General features: G+C 35.6%; 1 protein-coding gene across 1 annotated transcript; it reads left to right on the forward strand.

Moving 5' to 3' along the window:
* Positions 1–509: 509 nt before the first annotated feature.
* LOC123307442 lies at positions 510–5,435 on the forward strand. The gene is made up of 5 exons (XM_044889758.1): positions 510–781; positions 858–1,034; positions 2,145–2,258; positions 3,187–3,279; positions 5,069–5,435. Exons 1-5 carry the CDS (start codon positions 688–690, stop codon positions 5,185–5,187), a joined length of 597 nt encoding a protein of 198 aa, XP_044745693.1. The 5' UTR covers positions 510–687; the 3' UTR covers positions 5,188–5,435.
* The last annotated feature ends 8,582 nt before the right edge of the window (positions 5,436–14,017 follow it).

Raw genomic sequence — 14,017 nt, forward strand, 5'->3', positions numbered from 1 at the left:
TTGGTTTACCTGTTAAACCTGGCGCCCAACTAAAGTTAGGTTCTGTGAAGTTAATTTTTGGGGACTCACCCCTCACCGTATCCATCTGAGCAGCCGATAGACCTAAGTGCAACTGATATTTTATTTTGTTAAAAATAAGCATCACTGCTAAATTTTGTAAATTGATCGAATAACAATATGTTATTCTATTCTATTCTATATGCATCCTCAGATCGATAAAAAACATTTTATTGATCTGAGTATTCATCACAAACTTCCCTTCTAACAACAACAGTTGTTACTCTTTGTTACCACTGTTGACCGTTTCTTAGCAAAGAAACATAACGGTTATTACCTTTCAGTTACCGTTTTAAAATGTTCTCTCGCTAAAAAACCCCTATTATATTCTCTCTACTCTGTACTCTGAGTTTCCATAAATCTGTGGTTAGGTTAACTCACAGAACACTAAAATCCTAACCTGTTGTTTATAATTTCTATGGTCGTAACAGAACAAAATATTTGACGGTTAGATTTTTAATTTGAATTCAAGCCCCAACTCTATAAAATAAAATATAATTTCAGATGAATAATTCATAATCCTTTGAAGTCAACAACAAAAGGCTTGCGAAATTAATTATTCCTGAAGTATTTTCATAAACCACTAATACATATTTGAACACAAAAGAGGATTTTTCAAATTTTAGTACTATGGGGGCTATGGATATTCCTGGCATGCAAATTTTGGAAAAATACCCCTTTGAAATTACCCGAGTAATTGAAGAGCCATCCTATGATTTTTTCGGTAAATTGAAAATTGTTCATTTTTGTTTCAATAATGATTTGTTAATGTGTCCAAAAATTGATAATTCATTTTTCAGAATCTAAAAATTGGTCGATTTTAAGAGCACCTGGAGTATCTTGGGTTGCGTGGACCAAGGCAAAGGATGACAAATATAATTCACTTCAGAATTCTAAAGGAGAGGAATCTCATGAAACAGTACCACCAAGCAGAAAAAAATTATTAGAAACAACAACAAGACAAAATCAACCTGAAGGTACACAATCTTCTGATTATTTTCAAATTGAAACAGGTATTAATGTAGGTTTTAAATGATTTCCCTACCCTCTGAATCACCTAATTTTTCCTTCTTGCCCCAACCAGTTGATGCTTACAAAAGTAGTATTACTGATGGATCAAAATCAGAGAGGGTAACTGGCATTGGCGTATATGGACCTAAACTGAGGATCTATAAAGCACTGGGAAGAGAACCCTCTATTTCACAGACCAATGAACCTCAAAGGCAATAAAGTGACTCTACTATTGTTACCAGGGCATTGTGGTGTTGAAAGAAATGAAAAAGCAATGAACTTGCATAAAGAGCGTCAAGGTGAACACCAGTTGGACCTGAGTCTTTCTGTGGGCTCGGAAAAGACCAATATAAGGCGGTATAAATATCATTTATACCGTATGGGAAAGTAAGCGGATGAGATTTGTAGGCTCTGTGGATCAGAAGCAGAAACAGCTGAACACATGGTATGCAAGTGTTCAGAGCTGGCTGGCCAAAGAGCCATTTGTATGGGGAAACTGGTCCTTAGTAATGGCCAAGGCCGTGAGGATGTTGTTAGTTTTATCAACAGCATTGACGACCTCCTTGAGTTCCTTTGAATGAGTAGGGTAGAGAACAAAAGATCTACATGGTCGCAGTTCCCGAAAGGCTAAAAGTGCCACAACTACCCCGGGTTCAATTAATAATAAATACATAATAGTACTACTGAACTTTATTGGTAGATATTTTTTTTGGCAAATGGAATTCATCAAATTGAAAAAACACATAAATTTGGTATAGCCAATGAAAAACAGAATATGAAGACCAGTTAAAAAAATCCACTTCCAAATACCTATGCCTGTACAACCATCCATCAAGAAAATTTCATGTTTCATTCCCTTGAAAATAAAAAGTCGTAACTTCAGTTGGTTTGCGACATATGCAGATTGAGATGTCATTACTTTTCTTCTAAAGAAACTGATGTAGCAAATTTCTTATTTCTTCAAATTTGTTTTCTTTTTTTTTGGTAAACAAATCAAAACTTTTTCCTTTCATTTAATGGGGACAAACTATTCAATTGATATTTGCTAAAATCGATTTATATCTTCCGTTTTTCAGATTTGTCACTAACACGAAAAAGGAAAAGAAAATCCTGTGCAGAAAAAGCTCCTAAAAGAGAAATTAGGCAAGGAAAGGAAAATCAAACAGAAACACCTGTTCGATCAATAAGAGGTAAGTTATAGAGAGGACCAAATATGCTTCTTACAAAAATTAAGGAAGCAAAAATATCCATGGTTTTAGGTGATTTTCCACAGGCTGTAACTTGAAGACAAACAGCCTACAGAAATTGAAAAAGAGGAAATTGTAGCTTCAAATGTCCACTTTTCGAAATTAATCTTTATCATTTATTTAAAGATTTCCTTTCAGTAATCTTGAGAAACATCTGTTGAAGAAAAATTTGGATTTTTTCGTTTTTTTTTTATCCAGGGGCTTGGAAATATTTTTTTCACTCAACCTCTCTATTGACCTTTTTTTTTACTTCATGTAAAGCTGAATGAACTTCAGATTTCAGATTTTGAATAGAAAAGGATCATTTTACCAATATGCTTGCAATCCAGAAACTTCAGAGTGAGTTTCGTAACAACCAATTTTATGAGAGTATCATATATTGATTCACCAACAAAAATTTTTTTAATCATAATCATTACATTAATGAATTATGAGGAACCTACAATATGGGATTTTCCTAGTTTTTCAAAGTTTCAATCCAATAAATGGAGCCGTTTTTTGTTCCGATTGATTGAATTTTTGGAAAAATTGAGGGAGCAAGATTTTCGCAGTGTAGAGCATATAATCCAAATGAAATAAACTCTTGTCACCTTTTTCTCGTTTTCATATAAGTCATCTGTTGAATAAAAAGAATTCCACTAATTATTCAAAAAAATTTTATTTATAGAAGAAAATTATTTTAATAAAGCGATTTTTTTTTTTTTATTTACCGAGTGACTGATGCGGGATTGGGAAAAAATGTGATAAAAAGGTTTTTAGAACGAAAATCTAGGTCCTTCATTCTTTCAAAAGTTTGAGATAACTCAATTAATATGTCAAAAACCTTGGGATTCTGGTGTATGGGGGAGTGAAAAAAAACCGTATTTTTCAGAGAAGAAGAAACGAAAAATGGAGGAACCAGTTGCACAAGATGCCCCTAAGAGAGAAATTTCAAGGTCTGAGACAAGCTTACTCATCATGAGAAGTAAGTTATGAAGCATTAATGTTTGTTTGCATCAACTTGTTTAGGGCAGGGTTAACATTAACTTATAACCTACTTATTTATCGTATTTCTATACCAGTAACCATAGCAATCACTGAGATAAGTACGATTTGATGTTAAACCTGACCTAAATGAGTTGGAGCAAACAAGCGTAAGAAAATATTTCTGAAAATCAAATATCATTTATTTTTGTTGAAGTTTTACATTATTTTCAAACTATCTTCAGTGTTTTGCTTATGTTTTTCACTTAACACAGATGAAAAACTATTGTATTCATTGAATAGTATCGCCGATTCTTTTTTTTTTTTCTTTATAGGAAGAGGTTAGCACAAGCTAGTTGTTTTTTAAAGTATTGTCAGTCTCACTCGATTTAAGGTAGTAGGGAAAAAAAATCAGGAATTCTAAGTTCAAATATTTGTCAATAAAATTTTCTGCTTTACAAATCAATAAAGTTTGAAGTAACGAGTGTATCGACTGATAACGTAGATAACAAACGAAAAATAGAATAGAAATAGTCTTTATTTGAGATAGAGAAAGCTTACACACAATTCTAAATGAAAGGGGGTCAAAGATTTGAAATTCATTCAATATTCAAAAAACTCAGTGAATATGGTTTTATTTTAAGCAGCAGTTGAAAAATCTGATTCTTGAAACTGTTCAAGGTATTTTCTGCTCTTATGTGGGGTGGTAGTTTATTGAAAAACTTTGTACAGCAGTAAGTACTGAGCTTGTACTTAGTTGAAGTCAATATATGTTTTGAGTATTTCAATTCAATTGTTCTTGTGTTATATTCAGTAATGGTTTTTCCTTCGAAGTATTCTCTATTTCTATAAACGAATAACAGAAATTCCTGGATCTAAATGGCGAATGCTGTTAGTAATTTGTTTTGAAAACAACACCTCATCTTAGATTCGAAAATAGATTGACAGACTATTTTCAAAGATTTTTAATTAGGGAGTAATGAATAATTTTAGAAGGAAAATAAACAGAAAATGAAATGAAAAAATAAATCGAAAAGAAATAATAACTAATGAGCAAAATCAAAAAAATCTATGAGCAAGTAACGAAAACCCTTACTAAACTGAAAACAGACTCCAATTTCCGAAATATTCCTTTCCGAAAATATCTATACCATTCCCTACAGTCTACGACGTTATCACTTATTACGATCCTAGTCCAAATCGAAATGATCGTGTCTCTTCTATAACCTACCCCCGAACTAGCTGTCACGTTTCTTGCCTAAATTCGTATTTCTTCAACCAGTCATATCTCGCGAAATATTCCTCGAAAACCTATGCTGTCACGAGCATTTTTTATCAGCAATAAATGCCGCAGTTGGGGGTAACATTCATTTTCATATTAGTTCATTCCTTGTCAGTCAAAAGCCTTCTTCAAATGAAGCATTATTTCGGATTGAATTAAAAATGTTTGAATTGGTTGTCGTGGGTTATCCTCGTAATTATAATTTCACCGACGTTTCGGGACAATTCGTTCCTTTCTCATCTCAAGGCTGTGATGAAAACATGAATTACAAGAATAAAATAATAATACATAACTATATATTATAATACGTTACCATATAGAGCTAAAAAACATAATCGTATCGAATCAAATGATTCCATGAGTTAAAATGGGAGGCTGAAACGGGCATAATCCTTCAAAATTGAATTCATACATATTTCGCCCATCAAATGTTATTATTATTCTGTATAATATTTTACTCTTATTGAAATGGACAAAATTAATGAATGTTGAATATTTATTCTTCTAGCACCTACCAAACAGTCGAGGAGAAGGACACTTTTTTCTCCAGAGACGTTCGAGGCATCGTTAGATTTCACTTTACTTTTCGGCGAGAATCTTGAATCTCCAGTCAGAAGGCACTGCTGAAAACATTTTTTATATAAATATTTATTTTTATACAAGAAATTCAAAGAGCTGCGTTCACCTCTAAGAGCAAGAATGAAAAATATCAAGAGATATCTTATGATGCTCTTTAATCAAAACCGGATTTTGGTTTGTGGAAGGAATTCCGGGGTGGAATATAATAGAAAATTTCATTATTGCTTCAAATTTATCCATCTTTTGTTTGTATTTTTTAACTATATATGATAAATACTAAATATACGTTATTGTTGCAAGATTATTATTATTTTTGTTCTCCCAATCATCCCAATCACGATTTTTTCAGCAATTTGGCGCATGTGTGGAGTAAATTTCGTTTCAAAAACGCTGTTTGTTGTATGCTGTTCAAAGTTTTTCCTCATTCCATACGATCCTCCAGTTGTTTTAAAAAATGCAGGTATAAGATTGGGCAATCCAGTACTTTCCAAAAATTTTGAGGTTGAGAATATTTGCGAGGTGAAATATTATTTATCGAGAACATTAGTCTCTTATTTCTTGGATAATCGAAAAATTGGAACATAAATACAAGGAGCCAGGCCCGGACTGGCCAGGTCCGCAGGTCCGCGATCGCGAAGGGCCCCCACTAACGTAGATAAGGATAATTGATGAAGTAGCTTCAACAAGTGAGTTGCTCACAAAGAAGCTGTTACTTCAGGCCAAGGGGAGTAAAATGTTGAAGCATCTTAGTTAAGCCCCTTCTATTCCAGTATAACAGCATTGTAAACTGTTAAACACACAGATTTGTTTTTAATTTCAGTATTATTTTTCTAATCACTGAAATCCGTTTTTCATTATTTTTATTACAAAAATTATTTTTACCTAATTCATTCACATTTGGTGTGACTGCAATACTACATTTTAGAACTAGAAACAGATTACATATATGATTTTCACATAAAATGAGTGGTAAACCACGACACGTGTTTTATGATCACAATAAGATCTTCAGGTTGTTGAGGGTAAACTGAAAAATTCGGTACCGAACGAGGAGATTTATAGACAAATACAGGTTGTTTTTACGGTGAGGCTTTCACAAGCATTTTCAATGCGTTTTGTTAGTTTGTCCGCACTATCCACTTCACCGTCACTGTACACTGATGTTTGCAATTGACCCCAAAGGAAGAAATCACAGGGATTGAGATCTGGGAAAAGAAATGGATCCGCCACGTTCTATCCACCTATTCGGGAACACTTCAGTCTTCACCTTACATTCTTGGTGGTGGAAAAAATGGCCCAATAACCATTCCACGCAGGAGTCCGATTCAGACATTCAAGGAAAACCTTTGTTGAAAATCTATTCTTCTGATAACGTGAGGGTTTTCTGTAGACCATACATGGGTATTGTAGAAATTGTTTACTCCATTTCTTGTGAAAGTGGCTTCGTCCGTAAACATAATGGATTTTGTTAGATATTTTCTTCGAGTATGATCTTCTGGTTGGAGTGCTTGAACTTTCTAGAAATTGTATATAGGGATACAGTTGCTCTTGTCTTAGTGTCTTTCAAACTCTACTGTGGCTCACTCCGACGATCCTGGCTATGGATCTAGTACTTGCTGTCGGTTGTTCCTCAAGTATGTCCAGAATCTGCTCCTCAATTTTTGCCATTGGCGATGTTACAGGCCTGCCAACATTTGCTCCCCGGGATTAGTGCAAACGTCCAGTATCCCTACATCTTTGCACCAAGTTTATGAACATCCGAGGAGTTGGGTGATTTCTTAACGGAAATCTTCTACTATACAAACTGCACGCCGCACTGGCACTCTGTTTGGATTCACCATAAATTAAAATCATGTCAACAAGTTCATTGTTTAAGTAAACGTGAGGCATTTTTCAACTACTTTGCGATACTCCGAAAATTCACAAAAATCTTACGCTGACTCTGACGGTTTCCAGTATACCGACTTTTCGCCGGCACAAGCCTACGCAAGGTATGGTTTCGGTAGTGCGTCGGATGCATGCAGTGGATGCAGAATGTGACTTCCAATATGCAATTACCAAGCTGATAAAAAAATCAAACAACTCGTTGAAATCTAGGGAAAGATAGTTTTCGATATCATTATGCATTGATAGAAGGCTTCCTTTGCTATATTATTTAATGACCGATCATCCGATTGATACCTATTTTGTAATTGATCTGAAAGTTCCGAAAATTAACATTACCCCCTCATCTAGTCCGATTTTCACCAACTCTGAAATGAAATTGCTCTGACTGAATGTTCTGGAAACTTTTACTGCCCCCTCTGTAGATTTTTAGAATAGAGTAAAACGCTTCTTCAAATATCTTCTCGTTCGATACCATATATTTCAGTTTACCTTTACCCACCTAAAGATGGTATTGTGATAACGGAACGAGTGTCGTGATTTGACAACCTTTTTTTGTGAAAATCATATAATCTGTTTCAAGTTCAATTATGGATGTATCGGCCACATCAATTCAATACTCCAATTTCATTTTTAACACCTTTGTAGTTATTCACAGTTCTACAGAATGTGTTTTCTAGTGGTATCTCAAAAATACCTTGAATTTCTAATTTTAATAAAAAATAAAGCCAATAAAAGTCGAAAATCATAATATTCGCATAAATACCTAGCGTAAAAATGCATTTTTCATTGTTTTCAATCACCTAATTCGTTTTCAAAAATTTTCCGGGTAGAGCCCCGGATCCCCCGATATAGGGCCCCTTAGAAGGTCTCAGCTGAGGGCCCCAAGTGGTCCCAGTCCGGGCCTGCAAGGAGCGGCTATTATTACTATTGCAGTATTATACGAATACATTTATTGCAGCACACACATCTGAGACTTCTATGTCTAGCGTCACACTGTGGCAGTGGCGTTAGCTATATGATGCTGGCACAACCAAATGCGAATTTTGAAATCAAAATTTCAGGGTCGTTTGTCCATTGTGAGTCCATATTTGCCCAGACATATTATTCTGATTCTCCATAGGTACCGAAGTACCCCTCAGAATCTCTGTGGCTTGTACGAGTTCGGAGAATCAGTTGTGTTTAACCACCAAGCTACGGACGCTGTATAGGAAAAACAATTTTGAATGGTATTTTAACGTTCTCAGGATTAATCATATTGTCTTCTTTCACGTAATATCCTATTTATTATTACACTACTAATACACTTATTCATGTAAAAGCACTTTAATTTATTTGCAACACTCGCTAAATTACTTTCACTACTTTGCACTCTGTATAACCGTTTGAAGTTTACGGTTCACTCCGCTGATATCTATTTATAAAACTAACTGCCCTGGTTCCACCGTGCGTATCTTTTATTCATTTATTGATTTATTTATTTATTTATATAATATAATTTACAAAAGCCGAGGAATAACCTATGCGGCTCAAGACAAATAGAACGAAAGAAGAGACCCAGAATAGCAAAATGCAGAAAAAAGCTGAAAATTCCTAAATATATAGAAAGAAACAAAAAAAAATAATAAGATATAAAGAAGGATTAAATCAATTTTGTATATTTCTACAACAGCTATCAAACATCACCTTGAATTGGTTGACATTAGGCGCACACACAGCCTTACACGATAGTTTGTTCCAAACATATATGGAAAACTCTGTTCGACAAAAAGTGTTCACGTGAAACCGATCGGAACGCTTCTCTGGACAGCTTATAGTGGAGTCCTCTCAGACTTGAATTCGTGTTCAGATGAAATGAATGAGATAAGTCCACTCCGGAATACCCGCATGTTGAATCTTAAACGTCGTTATAAGATCACCTCCCAATCTTCTTTGCTCAGGGGGAGTCAATTCAAGGATGCGCAGCCTATCTCCATAATCAATTCTACTGTTGGGCATTCGGGTAACCCTCCTCTGTATTTTCTTTCAAGAATAGATCTTATGTAAGATTTGAGCAGATGGAAAAACGTTGAAACAGAGTAGCTACCAAAACTCTGTCAAAGATAAAGCATCTCTGTGAAGCCTTGCCGCAAACAGATTCCATATGTTCAGATCAGCCGAGTCTTTCAGTCATCACCACGCCCAAGTCAGTGTGTGATGCGTAGGGTGTGATTGGTGTGCCATTAGATAGCATATGGCAGGCGGGGATTATTAACTCCAAGATGAAGAACGGCACGCTTTTCAGGGTTTAAAGGAATAAGGAATGAGCAATCATGACTCCAGTGGTGGAACAACGTGAACTAGAGTATCTGCTACCGACTCTTACTGAGAAACGACGTTCGGTAACAAAAGATCGAATCCACTCCAGAATATGCCCTCTGATGCCAAGATGCTCTAATTTGGCAAACACCCTTCGGAATGGGACCTGATCAAATGCACGAGCAAAATCCAGGTAAATGATGTCTAATGGAATCTAGAGCAGTCGTCCAATCATCCAGGCAAAAAAAAAGGTTTTTGTGATTACTGATCTACCAGGAACAAAACTGTGCTGGTTAGGTGGGATTATAGAATTGGCTAGAGCAAACTTCATTATTTCATCCAGATCTGGAATAAAGCATGGACATAACTTCCAGATTCTTAAGATGTTGTTCCACCAGTTCAGAGTTGTAAGAAATATAAGTGAACCCAGTGATGGATATACTTGTCCGGCATCTCGGGAAGGGGACCCTTATTTTAAATATTTATTCATTTTATATCGAGACTCCCCTGTTCTTTCTTCCACACGTTTCCAACTATGTCTTCAACGTTTCCTATATCTTGTCTTCCACGTTTCCAATCTTATCTCCACATTTACAATCTTGCCTTCCACGTTTCAAATTTTGTCGTTCAGCTCAGAGAACTGTTCCTCAACTCATTTTCCATATGGATGTCAATTTATCTCCCAAATTATCCTATATTGCTTAGTGTTTTCCTCAATTTTATTGATGCATTCCTCCATTCTATTTTTCATTTCCTTAATATTCACCTCCATTTTCAAGCACATGTTTCAAGGGCTTGCTTGTTGTGAAGTTGTTTTTTTCCGGTGAATTTTGAGTTTCACCCCTACTGTTAGTACAATACCCTGCTGGTGTGGATACCCAGGGGGTGCAGAACGCACTTCGGAGAGGTTGCTTTTTCTTAACTTGCCAGTGTCCACCCCTACTGTGTACGATACCCCGCTGGTGTGGATACCCGAGGGGTGCAGAAAGCACCTAGGGATGAACCATCGTAGGTCTGTGCCGTCTTGCTCTAACCCTAACCTTGCCGAGTTCCGACACCATTGTCCGTTAAGGCTGTGGTCCGTATATACAATTTGGTTACTTCTGGTTAGTAAGTGGGCGGTCCGTATATGTCGAATTCCTGACAATTCGGTTCAATATCAGTCACCAGAGTAACCGCTCTGGTAACTTTCGGTTACCAAATGTGTATATACGGACCATACGCTAAGTGTGAGTCTTAGGTTCTGGCTGGCGAACGAGTCCGTAAACCCCTTATCGCGTTTGAAATCGGATACTCCTTTATCATTCCGTCCGCTTCAAGCCGTGAATTCACCACTTTATATTGTTATTGTATATCATTCCGAGGAAAACCTTTTCAAGTGTGTAAAGTAGACTGTTAATGTCTGTTAAGCCATTGTATTGCGCTGTTCACTTGACGGATTTTGTAAAAGTGCCTTTTGTGTTTCCTTTCACGAGTAGACGAATAAAATTTGTGAACTTTGATTTTAACTTTCACTGGTTGTCGCTAACACCTCAGACACCGCGGAACCTTTGTCTTCGACTCGAAGCTACCAGGGTATAGGTTTGCTATTTGCCCTTTAAAGAATAGCTGGCGCTCGAGTATCCGAGGAAAAAGACGTTATACAACGAGAAATATGGAAAAAGATGTTTTTTCTACAAGCGTTGTCGTTCAACCCTTTCACCGCACGCATTTCAAGTCGCAAAGAGTCACTTTCCAAAACGGTACGGAAAAACCCCTGCTATTTCTTCCCTGCATGTTAAGAGTAAATTAAATGTCACAAGAATTAATCAGTAGTAACCACAGAAGATTCAAAAATTTATTGTCCAAATATGTGATGGAGAACTATAGCTGATTTATGTTTGAAGTTTTATTTTTCTTGTTGAATTGTAGTAACTAGTATTTTTACTAATAAAAGGTATTATTATTATTATTAAATCATATTTTATCTGTTTCGTAAAATGGATATATTTATAAACATATTTCAAGCGCTTGTAGAAAAAATATTGTTCCTCCCTCTTGCGTAAAGTTTCTTGCGAGTACCACTTTCCACACTTGTAAGGAAAATAACTATAATCGGTGCATCTGATGAATATGAAATATGAGAATTACATAAAAGTCAGAGAGCGTGGTCCTTTCTAAACAAGTATACATCTCATCAGCAAACATACCTGTGATGTTATGATTAAAAAATGAAATATTGAGAAAAACTTCAAGACGATGCTATGGAAAAGGGAAGAATGGGAAAAGGCGTATACAGGGTAATTCATAACTATTGGAACATGGGCTAAGAGCAGATTGTTTGGACCAAAATATGGCGATAGGACCAAATAAACCTCAATAAAATATTGCTGTGGAAAAAGATAGAGGGCGTTAAAGTTGAATTTTTTCGCTAATTATTTCACTGTATATTTTTTCATCCGATTTCAAGAAAAACACAATTGAACAGTTCAGAGCATCGGAAGGGGATTTGAAGTAACGATTTATTCATTTTATTTATTTATTTCGACTATAAAGCATAATCAAAAACATTGTAACATAAAAAGAATAAACTTAAATTAAACTTCTATGCCTAAAAAAATATTATTCTGTCCCCTTATAAAAAATTCAACTTTAACGCCCTCTATCTTTTTCCACAGCAATATTTTATTGAGGTATATTTGGTCCTATCGCCATATTTTGGTCCAAACAATCTGACCTTAGCCTATGTCCCAATAGTTATGAATCACCCTGTATACTACCAAAATTTCAAAGTTTGTTTAACTCGACTGCAACTGAACCTTTCGGTGTAATCTAAATATAAAACATTCGGCGTCCATACACAAAATTATATTAGATATTTCCATCCCTTTGAGAAACAATCCTGTATCATTGGAGGTTCAATACTCAAAGATCCTACAAGTATTTCTTTAGGAGGCAAAGATTATAGAGTTATAGGTTATTAGGTTAACCTAACTCTATAATCTATGTTTAGGAGGCTGTGATCCTGGTAACCAGCGTGCATGTACCTAGATACCATCAGCTGTGTACCCAGCGAATATTTTGGTTCCAATACTAATAGTTAGATGTCGGTTCACTTCAACATATCATCTCGTATGAATTTTTGTCAGGATTAAGCTGCATTCATAAAGCGTATGGTCCGTATATACACATTTGGTAACCGAAAGCATTGTATAAAGACCAGAAAGTGGTCTTTATACAATGCCGGCACTATACCGGCTACTGTCATCGGATAAAAGAGGCGTCAATTAATTGGTCCAACACGAGACCGAAACCATGGCCAGCATCGACTCTTACTAGGCGAAATGGTATTTCTGTTATTCACTTTGAGTGATATTGTTTCGCCAGTTCAAACATTCATACAGGATGATTCCTTGAGAAATGGCAAATTCGCATACAGTATGGGTTGATAGAGGATACCAACCTATATTTTATGGGTCCATCATTCTTTATTACTAGGATACGGGGGGTGATTTAGTGATTTTCCAATTTTTTTCAGTTATAGTTGGGGCGCCGAAGAAGGAAATTCGGGATTTACTCGAGCGTGTCAGATTAATATAACGGAACATACCATGGACCCTGTAGAGTACCTCTACCAAAAATTAGACCTGTATATAGGGGGAACTGTCTATGTTAGCCTGTCAGAATAGTAAAAAAAAACGATCACTGTACATACTCGAGCGTGTCAGATTAAGATATATGTGGTTAATTACATGTTAAAAAGTATATATTCTCTTAATCTGACAACTTAAGCGTGTCGAAAATGTGTGGGGGGCGCCAATGTTGCAAAAAAAAACGTCAACTGTACATTCCCGAGCGCGGTGGCGTTTTTTCTTATTTTGAAGCTAATAATTCAAGAATAACGAAAAAAATATAATCTGACAGTTTTAGCAAGTCAAAACAATATAAATTGGCCATAATAAGGTCACAAAAATCAGTTTTTTTGAATTATCTCCTTCCCCGGGCTTCAAATCTTCTTCGCTTTCATTATAAAAGTTGTAGAGCATAACATTTTCTACAAATTTTGTCTCAAGCAATTTTTTTTACGTTCAAACGTTTTTGAGATATATGGCGATTAATGCGAGGTGTTTAGCGATACATGCTGAAGCGAAAATTCACTCGTTGGAAAATAATACATTCTAAGGCTCACTCACAGACAACATTAAAATTTTCGCGACTAATTTCGAAATTGTCATCATAGAAATACCTTGTCATTTTGACAATTGTAGATTAGACTGGGATTCCACATTGACCTTGCCCTATCGCCCTATAACTCGTGTACGGTTAAGAGTATGTAAAATTGCTTCAGACAAAAGTTGTGTAGAATGACATTATCTACAACTTTCATGATGAATACAAAAACGATTAGAGGTAAAGGGAATGAAATTGTCGAAAAAAAGAGATTTTTATCTGTTATCAAACTGTCAGTTTGAGAAAACCCTTTCTGATTTGTGTCAAATTAATGGTCAACTCGTCTACAAAACCGAGATTAACCATCTGTATGAAAATCTGACACGCTGGAGTATGTACAAGTAACGATATTTTTTTACATTTTCAAAGGACCGCTGTGACCTGGCGTCACGTCCAAATTGTCAATCCCTTGAAAAGTAGCTTCCTTTGGGTCCAATTGACATATCCTCCAAAAATCTGACACGCTAGAATTTTTTTTTTACCATTT

The sequence above is a fragment of the Coccinella septempunctata genome, chromosome 2, assembly GCF_907165205.1.
Source record: "Coccinella septempunctata chromosome 2, icCocSept1.1, whole genome shotgun sequence".
NCBI lineage: Eukaryota > Metazoa > Arthropoda > Insecta > Coleoptera > Coccinellidae > Coccinella > Coccinella septempunctata.